Here is an 18,681-nt window from a genome sequence, read left to right as displayed (position 1 = left end):
GCCAAAGTTCAACAAAAGTACAAACCACGATAAAAAATTCTACTTCAAATTCGATTGAAACAAAAATTAATGGTGATAATGGATTGCCAATAATCTTAAAAATATCTCCAGCTTCTCTTCTCTCCAATGATATATCACACGTTGTAATTGGATATTGAAATTTATCAAAAATTCAAAGTTTATGGAAGAAAATGGAGTAATAATACAAAAATTATCCATACAAAGTTGATTTTGAATTTTTTTAATTTTTTTTTCTTTTGTGTACTTTTAATTTACATTTTTTTTTCTAAACCGAATAGTTTGCGTGACAGATGCTTCCAAAGTGGAAAAAAGTCGCCCACTAACTTCTAAAATAAGAAAATGAAAAATCTAAAAAAAACATAATTATGATGTACATTACTATAAAAACTACCAACGAAAATTGTTTTGAACGAGATCTAGTAAGTAGTTTTTTTTAATACCTCGTAAATCGTAAACCGCTTATTACCGCGTAATCTTTCATACAAATAACTTAAATTAAAAAAATATATATTTCATAAATCAATGGTACGGAACCCTTTGTGCGTGAGTCCGACACGCACTTGGCCGGTTTTTTTTATAATTTAGGATGTAATCATTTAAAGCTGAAATAACTTCATGAGGTCCTTTTAATGCATATTGTTCGGTGTATATGTACATTGTTGCAGTATTCTCTCGTAAATTGTGCACATCAAAATTATGCAGCCATAATTGGCGAAGGTAATATTCGTCGCCAATATTTGTTACGGGGTAGTGGCAAATTTTTTTGATAGTCAAAACAGAGGGATAATATAATGGACTTAGGGATTTGTTAATTTGAGCCGACAGGACTAAGGGATATTAGGACATAGTGATTTCTTGAATTGGAAAGAGAGGACTTAGTGTTAAAGTAATTCACAAAATACACGGAAAGGGATTTTTAAGTTAAAAATTAATTGCGCCAGTCCATAGAGAAAAAAAAGCTACGTTGTTCAGTGTTGTCAGGTCANAACAAAAGTACAAACCACGATAAAAAATTCTACTTCAAATTCAATTGAAACAAAAATTAATGGTGATAATGGATTGCCAATAATCTTAAAAATATCTCCAGCTTCTCTTCTTTCCAATGATATTATATCACACGTTGTAATTGGATATTGAAATTTATCAAAAATTCAAAGTTTATGGAAGAAAATGGAGTAATAATACAAAAATTATCCATACAAAGTTGATTTTGAATTTTTTTTTTCTTTATAATGTGTACTTTTAATTTACATTTTTTTTCTAAACCGAATAGTTTGCGTGACAGACGCTTCCAAAGTGGAAAAAAGTCGCCCACTAACTTCTAAAATAAGAAAATGAAAAATCTAAAAAAAACATTATGATGTACATTACGAGATCTAGTAAGTAGTTTTTTTTAATACCTCGTAAATCGTAAACCGCTTATTACCGCGTAATCTTTCATACAAATAACTTAAATTAAAAAAAAATATATTTCATAAATCAATGGTACGGAACCCTTTGTGCGTGAGTCCGACACGCACTTGGCCGGTTTTTTTATTATTTAGGATGTAATCATTTAAAGCTGAAATAGCTTCATGAGGTCCTTTTAATGCATATTGTTCGGTGTATATGTACATTGTTGCAGTATTCTCTCGTAAATTGTGCACATCAAAATTATGCAGCCATAATTGGCGAAGGTAATATTCGTCGCCAATATTTGTTACGGGGTAGTGGCAAATTTTTTTGATAGTCAAAACAGAGGGATAATTTAATGGACTTAGGGATTTGTTAATTTGAGCCGACAGGACTAAGGGATATTAGGACATAGTGATTTCTTGAATTGGAAAGAGAGGACTTAGTGTTAAAGTATTTCACAAAATACACGGAAAGGGATTTTTAAGTTAAAAATTAATTGCGCCAGTCCATAGAGAAAAAAAAGCTACGTTGTTCAGTGTTGTCAGGTCAAAAACTATGAAAATGGACTTAGTGATTTCTAGAATTGGACCATCCAATTACTCCTAAATACTACAACTAGTTATTATATATAGTCAACATGCAAATTATAAATTAGAAACATTTCCTTTTTTTGTAAATAAAAATATGTTTTGTTAGTTCACAATATAATTAATTAAAACATACAAGGAGGCTTTGCGAAAATAAATCAAGTAAGGCCATCTTAACAGTCAATGTGGCGGTAATTTTAAAACAAAAGAGAGATAACGACAGTGTCATTTTGATTTTGAGATATATTTTAGTTTTGTAAATTTTATTTAGAAATATGTTTGTGCGAAGAAATCATAGTGCATAGTTATTTTATTCAGACTGTGTTTTTTAGTTATAAAATGTGCTATCGAATAAGTTTATATTTACCATTTTTGGTGCAGCCATGACGCGCAGCCCTGATATTCTGTTTATGGCAGAATATATTAAAAATGTGTTATATTTTGCAACAGTGCGACAAGGGAAGACCCTCAAAAGTACTGCAGATACACATTATTTTTGTATAGACAACGATTTAATATACGAGAACTATTATTCCGATTTTGGGCCACTAAACTTGGGTTGCGTTTATAAATACTGTAGGATATTGAATGAAAAATTAAAGCAGCATTTGAATAAGCAAGCAATAGTTCATTACACATCGATAGATCCGAAGAAAAAGGCGAACGCAGCTTTCGTATTAGGATGTTATGGTGTTTTGTATTTAAGTTTATCACCAAGAGACGCACTGAAGCCTCTTCTGGTTCATGGGCAGAGTTATCGGTATGTATATTCACTTAGATTCACTTCCTAAGTTCTGTACTTCTTATCTGTAGATTTGTTTAAAATGTAACGTAATTAATCGATTCTCTTTTAATACTACTCCCCGCTAGATGGCGCTGAAGCGGTGCGAGAATTCGTAGTAAACTCATTTTAAATGGGTAAAAAAGCGTTTAGTGTAACTTTTTTAAATAAAGGTACCTACGGCAAGTGTGAAGCCCGTATATTCTTCAGCTATCAAGCTTGAACCTAAGTTACCTATATTTATCCAGTTTTGGTCACAAAATTGTAATTCAGGCTAACTCTGTTTCTTTTCTTTCTTTATTTAGACCTTTTCAAGATGCAACACAAGGTGATTCTGCATACACAATATCTCTGATCGATTGTCTCAACGCTATAAAAAAGGCAAGAGATTTGGGTTTCTTCAATTTCCAAGATTTCAACTACGAAGAATATGATAGACTTGACAAAATACAGGGTGGCGATTTGAATTGGATTGTTCCTGGTAAAATAAAGTTTCTTTAATTTTTTTTAATACTTTCTACAGCGGATCTGGGAATTTTATTTTATGTAAGTACTTACATTCAAAATGATCATGTTTTAGCAAAGTTTCTGGCTTTTATTGGGCCAGTGGATTGCAGCGTATCTTTATACCATCCGCCAGAAATGTACATAGACTATTTTCTGGAAAACGATGTAAAAATTGTTATTAGATTAAACAAAAGGCTTTACGATGGTAATGTGTGAGTATAGTTTTATAAATGACATCAATAATTTATATTTCATTTAACATTTTTGTAACTTACCTAAAACAAAAACATTACAGATTTAATAACGCCGGCATAACTCACTACGACTTATTTTTCCCCGACGGGTCATGTCCACCTCGAAATATTCTCTTCAAATTTCTGCAAATCAGCGAAGAATCCGATTGCGCTATTGCAGTTCATTGCAAGGTTATGAATTTACTATTTTAATTGCGTATGCCACAGCTAAAAGTATATTTTTTTCTCAGTCATTAAGATTAAATGGTAAATATCCAGTTAAAAATTGAAAAATACTGATGAATAATTTGTTTAGGCAGGTCTAGGGCGCACTGGCTCACTGATCGGTTGCTATCTGATCAAGCACTACCGCATGACCTCTCACGAAGCTATAGGATGGATGAGAATCTGCAGGCCTGGTTCTGTCATTGGCCATCAACAGGTATTCAAATTTCCTCTCTCTTCCATCAAGGTGTAAAATTTTTCGGGCACACGTGCACTAGTTTATTTTTCCTCGTTTCTGGACCCTCAAATTAAATATTGTACTTGAAATTTTGATTGTGTTATGTGATTAGTTGAAATTATGTTTTATCAGGGTTGGCTGGAACAGTTAGAGCCGTGGTTGATCAAGCAAGGAAATGTTTATAGGTAAACAGGTGATGATTTTGTAATTAATAGATAGATTTTATGCAATTTGTAACCAGCCTAGCCTATAACTGATTAGTAGACTAGACAAAATTGAAAATAGCCGTGTGTGTTCTAAATGCTCCGTTATGACAGAAAGCGCACGTATCAAGACACGGAGAAGATACCCACACACGAATTCGGGGTGTACTCGATCGCTGAGAAGGCTATCAAGCAGCGGCCTGTGGTCTTCAGCAAGTCTCCGTCGCCCCCGCCTCCGATGCATCGGCAGACGCGGTCGGATATCACTCCTCCGATTAGAGCGCAGGCTTCGAGAGTCAGAGAAGGTAAAAATGCCTGTGGTAGAATAGCGACTATTCCCTCATCCTGTTAGCCTAGGTTGCACGCCATTTTACGTCATGAAGCAGTTAATCGATTTCAGCCCATACATTAATTTGTCATCATAAGCAGAAAGTGAATTAGGTATTTAGTAATTTTGAGTAGCGTTACCAAACAGTGTTATTTTACAAGTGTGTCAGGAAAATTCAAACATCTGTATTCATAATTTAAAATAACACTGTTTGTGTTATATTTTTTACAGCTTTACGCAACGCATTGCCAATACCGGTTTAAAGATCAAAGAAAAAATTTAAACAGTGTTATTTTAAATATTTTATCACTTGTTGGGTGACTGATGGAATGTTTCGTTCCTCACACAGAGAGAACGGATGAAGATGACGAGGTTTTCATAACGTCTTGCGATCTGACTGAGCCAACTCGGACTCCTATGACTCAACTGAAAGGATGCGTGATAAAAAACACAACACTCTCGGAAGAACACGATCCTAATGACAACATAAGAGAAAATAAATTGTCCTTTTGGAAAAAGTACTTCTGCTGCCGTCCCTGTATTGAGAGTTGCAATGATAGCATCTGGGTATTGGCGGTGCGTTGCGCAAAGTTGGCACCAAATACGTGTCGAGCAAATAAGTGTTGTTTTTTCTTAGATAAGGTAAGTTATATTGAAGATTACTATAGGTACTTTTTACTCATGTGAATTTAAAATTGTATGTAAAGTAGTACAAAATATTATGGCTCCTATTTTGTTTAGAGCGACATTGAAGCGCATAGTGTTGACATAATCATCATTATTATGCATCTCTGAAACTTTAGAAAACATCCATAGTAATTATTAATAATGTAAATAATTTTCGATTATAGCTTTTAGTAAGGCGCCCGAAAAGGAATCCAGTGAGTGGCGCGTGAGAACACCCAAGACTAACATCAGTCAAAAGATCAATTACAAAAGGTCAGTCAATATTATTACTAATTTTCTTCTTTTTCTTTAATCTTAGAGCCTGTAATAACGCCGTCTCATTGTGTATTATTAACTTTTTTCTTCTCAATGCCTTTAGGAGTGGCATTTTTTTGTTTTAATAAACGTTGTTTGGGTGGCAGAGTTAAAACCAATAATTTGGAATAAACTGAGGATTAAACAAAATTATTACTACACACTGGATGCAGAGGTCTTAGGCTCATTTACCTTGGGTGTCAGTGTGACGTGCTAATTTTGAGACACCCTGTATAGTATGTATAACAATTTTTCCCAAATAAACACACCTACTACTTACTAACCCCCTTACTAATAAAAAGTTACACAGTTGTTGAACACTGTTTTAAAATTAATGACATTCCCACTAAACGTCACTTTAAAAAACTGTTCAACGAGCGTGTAAGTTTTATTAGATATAAAGCTTAAAGCAATAAAAATTTGAGTATTATTAAGGGGGTAAATATTTTTCTAGTGATCAAAACAGCATCACGAGGCGTGGCAGTGGCAGCGGGGAACCCCGGCCGTCCTCGCCTCCTTCGCGGGGAAGCACCGCCAGGACGCAGCGGAATAGCGCCAAATCTAATGTAAGGCTACTTAAAATAATCGTTGGGCTAACGAGCGCGCGAGCCTTCAAATCGTTCCTTAATTTAAATAATAATTTATTATGTAATTATTTATGTACCAATGTTGTTTTTTTAGGACTCCACAGTGAGAAGTATCGCCGGCTATCAAACACCACTTCCAACATTTCGAACCTCACAGGGTCCTGTTATAAAAACGATCAACGATGCGAGGGTAAATATTTTTTTTTACATAAACGAATTTTTATTTATTAGCGTTTTACTGATATTATTTAGAAATACTTAGTTTTCTTTGCTGTCCTAAAAGATCTCACTATTTTGATCGTGGATATTTATTGCTCAATGTCTTCCCAAATCTTTGAAAATGTTCATTTAGCGCCATCTAGCGTTGAGTAGCGGTATTAATTATACAAGATTTCTAATAATTTAATAAATTCTATTCAGAATTTCCTGATGAGGAGCTCCATGAACAGAGATGACCGGGACAGGCATCTGAACTCCTCCGTCACGGTCACCCCTCACTACTCTCGGGTGTCGCAGTACGGAGGGGAGCACTCCACTATTGGGAATATGGCCCACATTACGCCTTCCAGTTTCAGCACAGGTTAGTCAAGTCATTGTCATGTGTGATAGCTAGCAATTTTTGCCAAAGTTAAAAGAAAAGGTTGAAAGAAAGAAACATTTGTTGCCATGGACATCACATAAGACAAAAGAGGTAAATAAAAAAAAAGCAAATAAGATAGAGGTAACACAAAACATACAATGGAAGAGTAATCCCATCGCAATGGGATCCCACTCAGCATATGCCGTGGCCCCCGGTGAGGAAGGCCACGACGCTGGTTTTCAGTGTGCCCCATTTAAGGTTGCCAGGATAAGTTACCATACTCTGGAGAAACTTTTTTCGGGATAATGGGACTTAAGTAAGGTCAGGAGAAACAATCACAAACATGAAGTGGATTTTCTGGAATATTCTACTTTCTTGGGGGTCGGGAGGACATACAAAAACGCGGGAGAGATTCCCGCCTATCCCCACCAACTGGCAACTTTAGCTAATGATTAGAAATTATTAAGTTTTCAAATAACAAAAAATATTTCTTAGTCTACATTTATATTTTGTCAAATACTGTGATCACAATTTTATAATTTTGGTAAATGGCATATAAACATTGATGGAATAAATAAAAAAGTCATAAAAAATGAAAATAAAATTTTTGTCTAATTTGAGACAGACTATAAAAAGTCAAACTAGTGCGCTGGCAGAAAAACTAAGTAATAAAAAATAATGCTAGAATTTTTAGTGCAATATATAATATCATAATATCAAATTAATTCTGGCGTACCCTGTGGAACCAGGAACTAGTCAATAAGATCATATGTTCATTGTAGCAATTTTCTTGAGTTTTTTTACCAAGTCTCTCCTTCTACAAGTTTCTAAAGCATCACATAGTTCAAAAAACCAATTTTGACTGTCTGCAATTTTTTGATACATATCCATTATTGTTTTGGCTCTTAAATGCAATGGCTTGTTGCTCTCGTTAAGTTCGTCGATAATCTTTTCTTTGATATCCAAACTCCTTGCCAGATCACGCCAGTATGTGCCAATGTTGTCAATGACTGTATCAATGATACGTTGCTTCTTGGCTTCACTCATAGCTGTATTCGGGTTACTGGTGACAAAACTTTCCGCGGGTCGATGTGGTGTGCTATGTATATTTTCAGACGCTAAAACAAATTGCAATAATTTATAATTCAGATAACATCTTTAGGTACCTACATTACAATCTCTACATTTACTTACTGGCAAAAATCTCTCAAGCATATAATATTTTACTTTCCTTAGAGATATTTTCATGAATTACAAGTCCAAAGTTGATCATAAAAGGGTTTTGATCTTTACAGTTCACACAATAGAAAGAGAGGATTCTGATTAAAAAAAAGGAAAATTTAAAGAAATTGATTCTTACCATACAAGTTAACAAACTCAGTTGGGACGCGATTCAACTCATACTCATTAATTTTTTGTAGCAAATCATTGCTGTTTGGAATCCTACGTGCAATTTCTTTCAGTGGGCCGACGTTGTTCTCTGATAGAACGTCTCTTATCTCCAAAACACGCAATAACTGACCAATGGATACTATCTTTTCATATCTTCTGGGCGAATTGATGTCGTCTCGAAAGTGCTCCTTCAAAGTACTTAGCAGTTGACTGTGCCGTTCACTACCACCGACATAAAAAACTAGTTGCTGCTTCAATTGTGTATATTCTGATAAAGTCATTGCTAAAGATTGAAAAGCGCACAAACTTTTACGAAATTAATATAGTGCTAGCACAGCAAAAGATACGAGATAAATGTCAAAAAAACGTTTCGTACCACTTGAGCCTTTTTATTTCTGCAATGTTTTAATTTTTTTATCAATTATGGAAAGTATGATACTTTAGCTAGCAACTCAGTAAATGAAGATTATTAATTTTCTTTCTTTTCTAGTAATAAGAAAGTTTAATAGGTATTATTAAACAAGAAAATATTTGAAATAAATGAACATATTTTTTGTATAGAGGAACGTTAAGAACAAACTTTTTGACAGGGATTTTCCCAAGAACTTTTCCTGCTGGTTGTTTATGTGTAGTGAATTTTGCATTTAATTTTATAGCGTCCCGAGGTTCAACACAACCACAGCATCGCCGTCGCCTGGGTCGCAGCCCGAGCCCTCCACAACTCAGAATGGTGACAGAGCAAACTCGAGCGACGAATACTCCATCTTGTGCTGGAAAGTTTTTGGCTAAAGATGCTTCAAAAACTGCCTTAAAAGAAGTATTATCTAGACTTAAATGTAAGTTTTTACATTTTATTTGTGTTTTACATATGACCTTAGATTTTATTAATCTAAGCATATGACCCGATCTAGTTCACCCGACAACATCATACTAACATAACACTTTTGCGCCTCTTTGCGTACCAGCGGTTAATCGCGGGAACGACTAACCGCCCGGCTAGCGGTTTTCCAGTTTTTTAGGCAACTGGTTGTGATTTTATGCATTTGAAGCCGCAACAGCATCAGATTTTGGATTTGTGATTAAGCCAGACGGCCATCCATGCATTCCATGCCAATGCCAGTTGCAGTTAGAGATGGGTAGTGGGTAAAAACCCATTTCACCCGATTGGGTTTAAACCGGGTGTTTTGGGTTGGTTTTGGTTAAAACCCGGTTTTTACCCATTATCACCCATTCTGGCGGGTGAAAACAAAAATAGCGTTTTTTTAAAGTGAGAAGTGGTATTTGTTGCTAAGGGGGCGTTCTAGTGTTACGTAATGCAATCTGGGGGGAGAGGAGGTCTTGAAAAACGTTACAATGCGTTACAGTGGCGGAAGGGCGGTCGATTTCAAGTTTTTAAGCAGAAGTACTTTGTAGTTGGTGTTGTTATTTGTAACTTTATACCGTAATGTCATCAAAGAGAGTGTTTGGCATCTTTGGCATCCGGGTATTTCGCCAAAAATGGTCAATTTTTCCTAATTTCTTTGGTACGAAATATATTTTTGTTTTTAACTATTTTTAGTTTACCATTGTATTAAGTAGCAAAAACTAAGCTAATGTATCTAAAAGGGGTGTCATAATTCGTTTTAGAAATATAGTTATAAGGTCATGAATTTTTGGTAGCCAAGGAAATTATTATAAATATGTTTTTCTCTAAGTTTTCTTCTGTGGTTTGCTTTCTTTTGTTCGATCCATTTTTGTGTACCTTCGCAAGCAAACATACCAATGAATATTGTATCATTACGACCTTTTTACACAAATAAGGAAGATAAATTCAGTAGATTGAATTAAGAGTTAAAAACAAGTTGTTCTATATCTATTCCGATACCCATTTCTTTAAATGTAAATATTAAACTTATTCCAATAAAGAAATACTCAAAATTTGACTTTACGCCGAATTAAAAATGGTCTTTTATAATTTCCTAGGCCATTTTATGCCACGGAAAACAAGGAAATTAGGGCCAAAGAAATTAGATTTATGCCTAAAAGACACCACAGACAAAAACCTATTTACCCTATGCATTTACTATTTAAATCATGGGTTTACCCCTACAGACACTACATCTGTTTAAATAAACAATAAAATTAATCCATTGTTTAGCTACAAAAAACCGTCCAAAGAAATTGTCTTTTTAGTAAACAAAAACCCAAGGAGGGACCTACTTATGCGATTTGTCGCGAAACTGATCAACGAAGTACTGTCCTGCCTCGATGGCCTCTTGGGACGAAATGGCCGAGTGTAACGGTGCAGTGCATTACATTCTAAGTTCTTTCGTTTCGTTACTACAATGGCCGAAAAGAAGACCCAGGGAAATTATACTTTTGACTCGGACAAGAACTTAACTTCACTTTATTTCCTTCCTTTAAGTATTTGACATTTAAAGATTTTGTTTTCTGATAGCCAAACGTTTCTCAAATATAAAGAGAGTGCTATTAGAATGAAATTACGCTTCAATTTGTTATAATGTGCCTTCATTTTGGCAAACAACAGTAGTGGACATAACAAGGAAATTAGAAAAACGACTTTTGATTAAGTTTTTCTACGGTATTATTTGTAGTTTCTGCTATTGTAATAGCAAAAACAAATAAAACTTTTGATTAACTTTCCCATAAAAATAGTTTTATACATATAAATATAAAAAAACATGTGTTCGCCTGCCTGGACACAGAAAATTTACTGTTTCGGCGAAATACCCATCATTTAGGTACATACATTTACCAATTTTGGTGATAAATAAGCATTTTGTATTAGTTTTTGTATAACGCCTAAACAAAAACAAAGGGTAATATTTTGGTGTTATACATAGATTTCGAATATAAAAAATATATAATTTAACTAATTAAGACATGACAAAAAAACTGAGGCATGTCTCGTTTCTGTCGGGTCTGGGTTTTTTTTGTATGGGGCGTGACCGTTCTTCTTTCACTTATTACTTATTAATCAATAAACTTAAATGAGAAAAATTCAATAAAAATAAAGAAAAGATACCAATTGAAATAATTATAAAATTATTTGTTTTCACCCGGTGTAAACACCCACGGGTGGAATGAAACGGGTTTTTATTGGGTTTTAACCCTCATGTGGGTTTTTACCCGGGTGGAAACCCATCTCTAGACTTGCAGTGCGGCTACTTACCATTACCACGCATAGTGTGTACTTACCTTTACTTACAGTAGGAGAGTTTTGTCCTTTTTTTCTATGACACATTTTTTTACTCTGGTAAGCAAGCAAGTGCAATTTTGTTTTTCAAAATTAGAATGTCATTTTGGCATCTGTCACTATGAAATTCTAACCTAGCTTCGTGAAATTTAAAATGAAATATTTTTTGAGTGAAAATAGATGATGAATTTCAATAAAAAATATAAAACGTAAACTCAGTTGTGCTAACGCCACCTAAGATGGGTGCTTTAGTGACCAGAGCTTTGAGACCGATCAGATCTTTCAACATTGAGAACCGTGCTCATCGTGTTATTTCTAAAGAAAAGCCTGACCCGGCGCCCACCTATCCCCAAAATATCGCGGATTTGAAAAGGACTCTTGAAGCGGTTCCTGATATTGACGAGAAGCTGGATAAGAAAGACCCAGGACTTGATGATAGACTTAAGGATGTTTATGTAACCTCTCACGGGAGGCCTGAAGATGACATTACGCGAGAGCGGCAACGCCAGAGCACTGATAGGCCTCTGCCTCAGAACCGTGAACTTTTAGAAGATTATGAATTGGGTTTTAAAGAGCCAGAACGCGTTTCTTACGGAAAAACAACTCTCCGACACGCAATAGACTTTATAGGGGCGCATCAAATGAATCCCAAAGAAGCTACTCCTTCCAAAATAGCCTTAGAGTATAAATTGAAAGAAGATGATGTGCATAGTGTGTTGAAGTACTTTAAAACGTTTGAGGTTTACATACCAAAAAGCAAGACATCCCCAGCAATCTTTGCTGGGCCAGCTACATCCAGAAAAAAGTTGGAAGAACATGAAGCTACCAATAAATTAGAGAGTGGTGACAGTAAGAAGGTTTTAGTTAATGAAGAGAGTGTTAAAACATAAAATTTTTATAGACCTTTATGAATGAATAATGTATATTGAAAATCTAATTGCTATGAATAATATTGTGGTTCATTGCTTGTGGTTTAAAATCAGCACTTCTCTTAGTGGGGGTTAAAGCACACTATCAAAAAAAGTGATAAATGTTAAATTATATTATTTTAAAGCTTAATGTTTCATCAAAACTGCATTCTTAAGATATCTGTTGAAGTTATCATAAACCTTTACTAAAACTAACTAAGAGATTGATTTAATATTTATTTAGTGAGTGAGAAGAACAAATTTTGATTACAAACCTACCTACCTACCTATAAAAGTCATAGCATATTATATTTTTTTAAATATAAAACAGATCAACTAATTGCATTGCATAAATGTAATTTTAGAGATATGATTTTATTTTCTGTATAAAACTATTTCATGAGTTTGTTAAATAGAAAAAATGTGTAATTTAATATTTTTAAATTTGTGCAAGCTAAGTGCATACTTTTATTTATCAAATTTATTATACCATACTGGTAATGTGTTAGTAAACATTGTCATTTGGGACGATGGGATAATGTGATCTAGTTGTAGATGAGAAAAATAAAACATGTTTTGTTCATACAATAATTTTATTTTTCATCCTAAATATGATTTTGATATGACCTTGCGTAAGTAGGTAAGGCCTACCTGCATGTTCAGCAGTGGACATCCTATGGCTGCAATGATGATAATGATAAACCGGAGATGCGGGTTATTTTAGCCCTAGAGGACAACTTTGGCTCAAAAAAAAGTATTGAAGTTGAGCAAACTAAAGTTTTGTCTCCGAGTAGATAGAATTTCGTCCAAGGACCCAAAAGCTATCCATCCTTATATCGCTCGCGTGNAATAGTTTTATACATATAAATATAAAAAAACATGTGTTCGCCTGCCTGGACACAGAAAATTTACTGTTTCGGCGAAATACCCATCCCCCCCTCCATGTCCTTTCTTTTAAATCGGTTCAACGATTCTTGAAATAACACCATTTTATAAAATAATTGGTCACATCATCATAACGTGATCAATTTTACGATTTGGCCATGATATTAATACATATTAGGGTTAAAGAAGAACGGTCATCTGTGACCCAGGCCCGACAGAGACGAGACATACCTCATTTTTTTTGTCATGTCATATTTAGTTAAATTATATATTTTTTATATTCGAAATCTATGTATAACACCAAAATATTACCCTTTGTTTTTGTTTAGGCGTTATACAAAAACTAATACAAAATGCCTATTTATCACCATAATTGGTAAATGTATGTACCTAAATGTCTATTACAGCTGCTATGGAATGTATCTAGGTGACCTGGAGATACAGCCGGATTATACAGGGTGGAAAAAATAATAAGTTACAAAATCCAAAAATTCAATGTTTCCAGCTTCCATAATCTGTACCCTATTATTGGTACCATTTGAAAGAGCTTGTGAAGCACTTTCAGAATCAGTAACTAGTTTTTCGATATCTTGTATAGTTTAGAAATAATCGAGTGAGATCACTTATCGTTCCATATGTATAACCACCCTATATAATCCGGTTGTATCTNGAGCGAATTTGTTAAAGAATAAGTGTGACAAAACTTAAAAGCTGAAGGAAGAAATTAACCTTTATTCTTTCCTCCAATATGCCGTGTGAGTGATCCTTACTTTTACCTCTATCTGCTCATATCGTCAGTTGCAGGTTCACTTGGGGTAACTGACAAAATACGGTTTTTGAGTTAAATATACAGGTTTTCTTAGTTTTTTCTGCTCTTTCGAATGGTATACGTAAAAAAATTCTAGCTTTAAAAAAATTACAATTACACGGACATTTTCAGGTGTGAACTTTTCAGATTTCTTTCACAATTTTGGTGTAACTGACATTATAATAATTTTACCAGGTTGAATTGGTGTATCTGTAATAATGTAAAAATTTTGCTACAAAACTTTGCAATTACACTGATTTGCTAAGGTTTATATCATGAAATAAAATAGGAATTTAGAAAGTTTTAAGGCATATTACATTATTATTATACCAGGAGTATCAGTTAAAGAAGTTAAAGTTAGCTCAAAAAAAAAATTGAAATTAAGCAACTATCCAGCCAACTAGGCGTCACTGCGCGTTGCTAACATTAACCTGTTGTTACTCTGTAACTTTTACTGTTGTAGTACTCGTGACCTTAATTCAACATTGCTATAAAGAAGTGGGAAATTAAATCCATTTTGTTTTCAGTTTAAGTTGCCCCGTAGAGCTAAATACGGTATTGGTAAGTCAAAGCTTTAAAAAAATATTGAAATTACTTAGTTTCACAGTAATACTTTAGTTATTTCAATATTTCTGTCTTAAAAAAAATTAAATACACATATTTTCTTGATTTCCATGGCTTTTTTAACATTTTTTAATGAATAAAATAAAAGTTACTTCTAATAAAATTTAAAAAAAAATAAAGAAAACGACAAAATGTTATTTTTTTCATAATAAATAAATAAATAAATATCCTTGGACATTTTACACTGCGCTTCTAGTCCCAAACTAAGCAAAGCTTGTACTATGGGTACTAGACAACGGATATAAACATACTTAAATACTTTTTTTTTTGTAAATACATACATATTATACATAGAAAACACCCAGTCCAATACAAACAAATATGTTCATGCACACAAATGTTTGTACTGTGCGGGAATCGAACCCGCTACCTCCGGAATAGTTGTCCGTTTCGAACCACTACACCAAACGGCCGACAATTTCATGAATTCTCTTATTTTTTAATACTTTTACATAAATTTTACAGCAACTAAGTAAACAAAACCCAGCAAATACATCAAATTATTTTAATTTGGGCAGTACTTACACCAATTTTACCTATGTTTTTTCCAAAAGTATGGTATAAAATTAGTGTAACTGTCAAAAGTACAAAAATACATTGGTGTAACTGCAATTTATTTCCTTAACTAAGACATATTAGATAATTCTTTTTATTTAATCTAAAACCGCGTAGAATTCTAAGCATTTCTGTAAAAACAGATCCAAAAAAGGTTAAATAGGAAAAAAGTTATGTCCGATTTAAGACGAAAAAAAACTTTAAACGGCTCTACTGAAAAACTGTATTTTGTCAGTTACCCCAAGTGAACCTGCAACTGACGATATGTAGTTCGTAGGCAGACTGAGATAGTATCTAAAATTGTTAATTGTTTTTAACAATTATTTGGCATATATTTTGCTTTTATTAAGGCCATAATTTAAGAAATATCAGGCTTAGATGATTCCTAAAGGAAAATGTTGATTAGGGTACATATGATTTTTTATTTTGTGAGACTGTTCCGATTCGTCACACGTGACAATGCAAAACCAATGCAATCTAATATGTATTAGGTGTCCTGTTTATATTTTATTCCTATTGGCTAAGTACTCTTCTAGACNTTAACAAATTTTTAAACTTCATCGCAATGTTTTAACATATTTTAAGTAAAACTTCCTCGATTTTTGTTAAGATTGAAGCAAGGATCACTCAATCCACATGCACATCTCGCGTGTAATAATATTGCTGTCGCGCTCGCACATTCACTGCAATATAATTACGTGCGAGTTATAAAGATGGGTAGCTTGGGGTCATTGGACCAAATTCTATCTGCTCGGCGACCGGACTTTAGGTATCTTGCAACAAAGTAAAAATAACGTCAGTAACGCTATTTAACATTGTCCTGTCGAATTAGGGTCGGTTATCAATATTGCTATGAAGAGGTGGGAAATGGAATCCTTTTTATTTTGAGCCAAAGTTGGCCATTTAGGGCTCGGCTAGTGACCCACAAATACGGCTTTAGACAAAATGATGGTTGGAACTTGGAATCATAGACGTAAAACGTTTTTTTTATACGTCTATGGTTGGAATGTCCATTTGCAGTGGTGACGGGTCGGGACGGCTCAATCGGCGCAGCTTCGGTGGGTGCCGCATCGCTGGGGGCGCGGCGGGACGCTCCTGCGCCGAAGCGAGCGCCTAGCGTCCGCTCCGACGAGCGCCCACTGGCCACTCAGGGAGACATGCTAAATAGCATAAAGGTGGCTTAAACTATTTATAGTTGTTGAAATTCCCGAAGGCGAGTGACCTTTACATGTGTGGTATAGGTGTACCAGAATCTCATGGCAAATAGGGAAAATAAACTTTGTTGAGAGCAATACTGGGGAAATTGGAATAAACGATCTTGATACTGTTTAATTTTTTACTTTTATGACTAATATTAATGAACATGAAGTACGAATATACATTTTAGGTAGGTATGTGTGGTGGAAGAATGTTGTTTTACATCAGGTTTTTAACATAGGAAAATGTCTTGGAAATTAAATAAATCGTCCGTGAGAAAAGAAATGTCTGAGAAATTAATTATTTAAATTACCTACATATTTTCGCGTGGAACTGAAACATAGGCGGTGCCGTTCTTTTTGTATATGGCCAGGTCTGGGTTATTTAAAAAAAAGGTTACATTTTATTAAGAAAGAATCTTGAGTGACCCTAGCTGAAAAATTAAAAACTGCTAGATTTAAAAAAAAATGAACTGGCTGGATCAGGGGTGATTTACTGTTTGTACTCCGAATGACTGTGTGAATACACCGATCAAAATGGCGTGAATAGTTATGCGCAACTTTAGGGCCCTGTAACTTATTTATTTGTAGAGATATTTTCATGATTATTTCACAATTATTATTAGTTCTACTTATATTTATTTCAAGTTTATTTCAAAGAAAAAAATTGGAAACTTCTCCATTATTCAATCTTGCTTTATGAAATCTTTTTCAATTTTCTTTACATGGTCATAACATCTGCACCAATTTGTGAGATATACCTGAAAACCCCGATAAAGCAGCTATTAAGTAAGAATAATATAAAAAAACACAACCCTCCTTCTGACACAGTTGGGTAATAAACTAAATGTATCAAAACATTTCAGTCCAACTTACTGTCAACTCGACGACGCGCTTTAGAATCAAAGATCGACTTTGAATTATGCCTTATTTTACAATTCACATTGAAAACAATATGCCTTGCTTGAACTTTTTCGACTTTTTCACAAAAATAACAAATAGTCAAGAAGAGATTACAAAAATTTTGCAGCGGCTGACAGATTTCATAATTTTCTTTGACAGGTGACAATTAAACCATAGACAATTGCCATATGAAAAACACACTTTTCCAATATTTTTGTTTGCCATGAGATTCTGGTACACCTATAGCTCGCTCTGTTCGTTTTTCAAAAGTTTTGAAAGACATTACACTAATCGTTATCTATATGTAGGCACGTTCACACTCGTGACACAACACAACACAAGTAAAGCTCACTCGCCTTCGTGAGTTGTGTAAGTTGGCGTAATATTCAACTTTGAGAACCCACCCAAATAGCACCTGCACGGGTAGCACCTGGCCTATTATTCCACTTAGAGCACCTATCGATATTTTGGGCAGGTACTTCTTACTATCCATCATTCAGTTAGTCAATGACAGTCTCACTCAGTTACAGTGATTTGTATAATATCGCAAAATAAATTAATGGTTTGAATGACGACTTTGCTTTATTATACGTTTTCAGTTCCAAAGAAGACTTCGTGACTCTTTACATTCGGAGAAGCTTAGTGGTCTGGTTCAAGAAAAAATCAGGTGCGCAAGTATTAATTTCTACTGTACAGTCAGCGTCATAGTTCGTGACACCCAAAGTAGCCAAAAAGTTCGCAACACGTCATGGAATAAGGTTGTGTTGTCAACCTTTTGGCCACATCATTAAAGTATCGAAAATGTTGTTTTGCTTATAATTCTTGACCTTTTTTTTTTTCATTATTTTAGCATGACTCCAAAAGAAAAATCAAGCATCAAAGATGTTCACTCCAGAACTAGTACAGGGACCAGACCGAGTTTGCACCATGACACCAGGTAGGTAACTAGGTACATATTGATTTTGATTACTTTACATACTCATAATTAGTTATTTGATTTTGATTTTGTAATCATTTTTTACAGTGGACCCAAAGAGAGGACCAGTACTACGTCAAGAGGTTTCTTCGGGCCACCGCGACCATCGTCGCCGAAAGGGCGTCGGAACTCTCATGCATCTTACTACTGATTAAGTAGTTTTACGGTAGTATGGTTGTAGGTATTGTTGTGTCAAGCTTTTTGATCACTATGCAAAGTACCTTTTTGTTGATTGATAAATTACAAGTGATGTGTCCTTATATTGTGATAATGGAATACATACAAATAAAGCAAGGCTGATTAAAAAAAGGTTTTATTTAAACATAATATTGCCGTAATTACATATTGGCGTTAGGCACTCTGCCTCCATTTTTGCGTGCAGCGGAGTGGCTCCGGCGCGGCGCGGACCCGTATTTGAAACCAGCGAGTAAGGCGCGCCCTTTAGGTGCAGGAAGATCCAACCTGTTAACATTATTTTATTTTTTTAAAAATCCGGCGGGCGGATTCCGGCGTTAATCGATTTGAAAATCGATAATATTTTGCGAGCCCTATCAGACTGGCTAAAAAAGGCT

The 18,681-nt window shown here is 34.5% G+C and overlaps 3 protein-coding genes across 5 annotated transcripts; 2 read left to right on the top strand and 1 right to left on the bottom strand.

The window, feature by feature from the left end:
• The first annotated feature begins 2,261 nt into the window (after window positions 1-2,261).
• Window positions 2,262-18,681, top strand: LOC114365424 (dual specificity protein phosphatase CDC14AB). Of its 3 annotated transcripts, none has more exons than XR_003656948.1 (16): window positions 2,262-2,763; window positions 3,090-3,265; window positions 3,365-3,503; window positions 3,587-3,716; window positions 3,841-3,966; window positions 4,120-4,172; window positions 4,305-4,495; window positions 5,370-5,457; window positions 5,954-6,065; window positions 6,181-6,276; window positions 6,507-6,666; window positions 8,715-8,894; window positions 16,055-16,271; window positions 17,378-17,800; window positions 17,984-18,070; window positions 18,158-18,681. XR_003656948.1 is itself a non-coding variant. In XM_028322000.1 (16 exons), exons 1-16 carry the CDS (start codon window positions 2,387-2,389, stop codon window positions 18,258-18,260), a joined length of 2,241 nt encoding a protein of 746 aa, XP_028177801.1. In that variant the 5' UTR covers window positions 2,262-2,386; the 3' UTR covers window positions 18,261-18,677. The 3 variants fall into 3 exon arrangements, 2 of the variants coding, with proteins under 2 accessions (XP_028177801.1, XP_028177802.1); XM_028322000.1 differs by having other exon boundaries at window positions 16,055-16,209; window positions 17,733-17,800; window positions 18,158-18,677; XM_028322001.1 differs by lacking the exon at window positions 17,378-17,800 and having other exon boundaries at window positions 16,055-16,209; window positions 18,158-18,679.
• Window positions 7,215-8,427, bottom strand: LOC114365425 (uncharacterized). The gene is made up of 2 exons (XM_028322003.1): window positions 8,027-8,427; window positions 7,215-7,784 (listed from the first exon to the last, which is right to left on the bottom strand). The coding sequence occupies exons 1-2, from the start codon at window positions 8,337-8,339 to the stop codon at window positions 7,432-7,434; spliced, it is 666 nt and encodes a 221-aa protein (XP_028177804.1). The 5' UTR covers window positions 8,340-8,427; the 3' UTR covers window positions 7,215-7,431.
• LOC114365426 (protein NDUFAF4 homolog) lies at window positions 11,342-12,476 on the top strand. Its single transcript, XM_028322004.1, has one exon. It carries the CDS (start codon window positions 11,494-11,496, stop codon window positions 12,142-12,144), a length of 651 nt encoding a protein of 216 aa, XP_028177805.1. The 5' UTR covers window positions 11,342-11,493; the 3' UTR covers window positions 12,145-12,476.

This window comes from Ostrinia furnacalis, unplaced genomic scaffold, assembly GCF_004193835.3.
Source record: "Ostrinia furnacalis isolate ACB-3 unplaced genomic scaffold, ASM419383v2 OfSCF7590, whole genome shotgun sequence".
Classification (NCBI taxonomy): domain Eukaryota; kingdom Metazoa; phylum Arthropoda; class Insecta; order Lepidoptera; family Crambidae; genus Ostrinia; species Ostrinia furnacalis.
This window is presented reverse-complemented; position numbering and strand designations above follow the sequence as displayed.

Excerpts from the sequence above, each read along its gene's own strand:
- LOC114365424 (XM_028322000.1), top strand. The coding sequence starts at position 2,387 with ATGACGCGCAGCCCTGATATTCTGTTTATGGCAGAATATATTAAAAAT. Across the intron at positions 2,764-3,089 it reads GTTCATGGGCAGAGTTATCG|ACCTTTTCAAGATGCAACAC; the intron begins GTATGTATATTC and ends TTCTTTATTTAG. Across the intron at positions 4,496-5,369 it reads GGCTTCGAGAGTCAGAGAAG|CTTTTAGTAAGGCGCCCGAA; the intron begins GTAAAAATGCCT and ends TTTCGATTATAG.
- LOC114365425 (XM_028322003.1), bottom strand. The coding sequence starts at position 8,339 with ATGACTTTATCAGAATATACACAATTGAAGCAGCAACTAGTTTTTTAT. Across the intron at positions 7,785-8,026 it reads TGAGTTTGTTAACTTGTATG|CGTCTGAAAATATACATAGC; the intron begins GTAAGAATCAAT and ends AATTTGTTTTAG.
- LOC114365426 (XM_028322004.1), top strand. The coding sequence starts at position 11,494 with ATGGGTGCTTTAGTGACCAGAGCTTTGAGACCGATCAGATCTTTCAAC.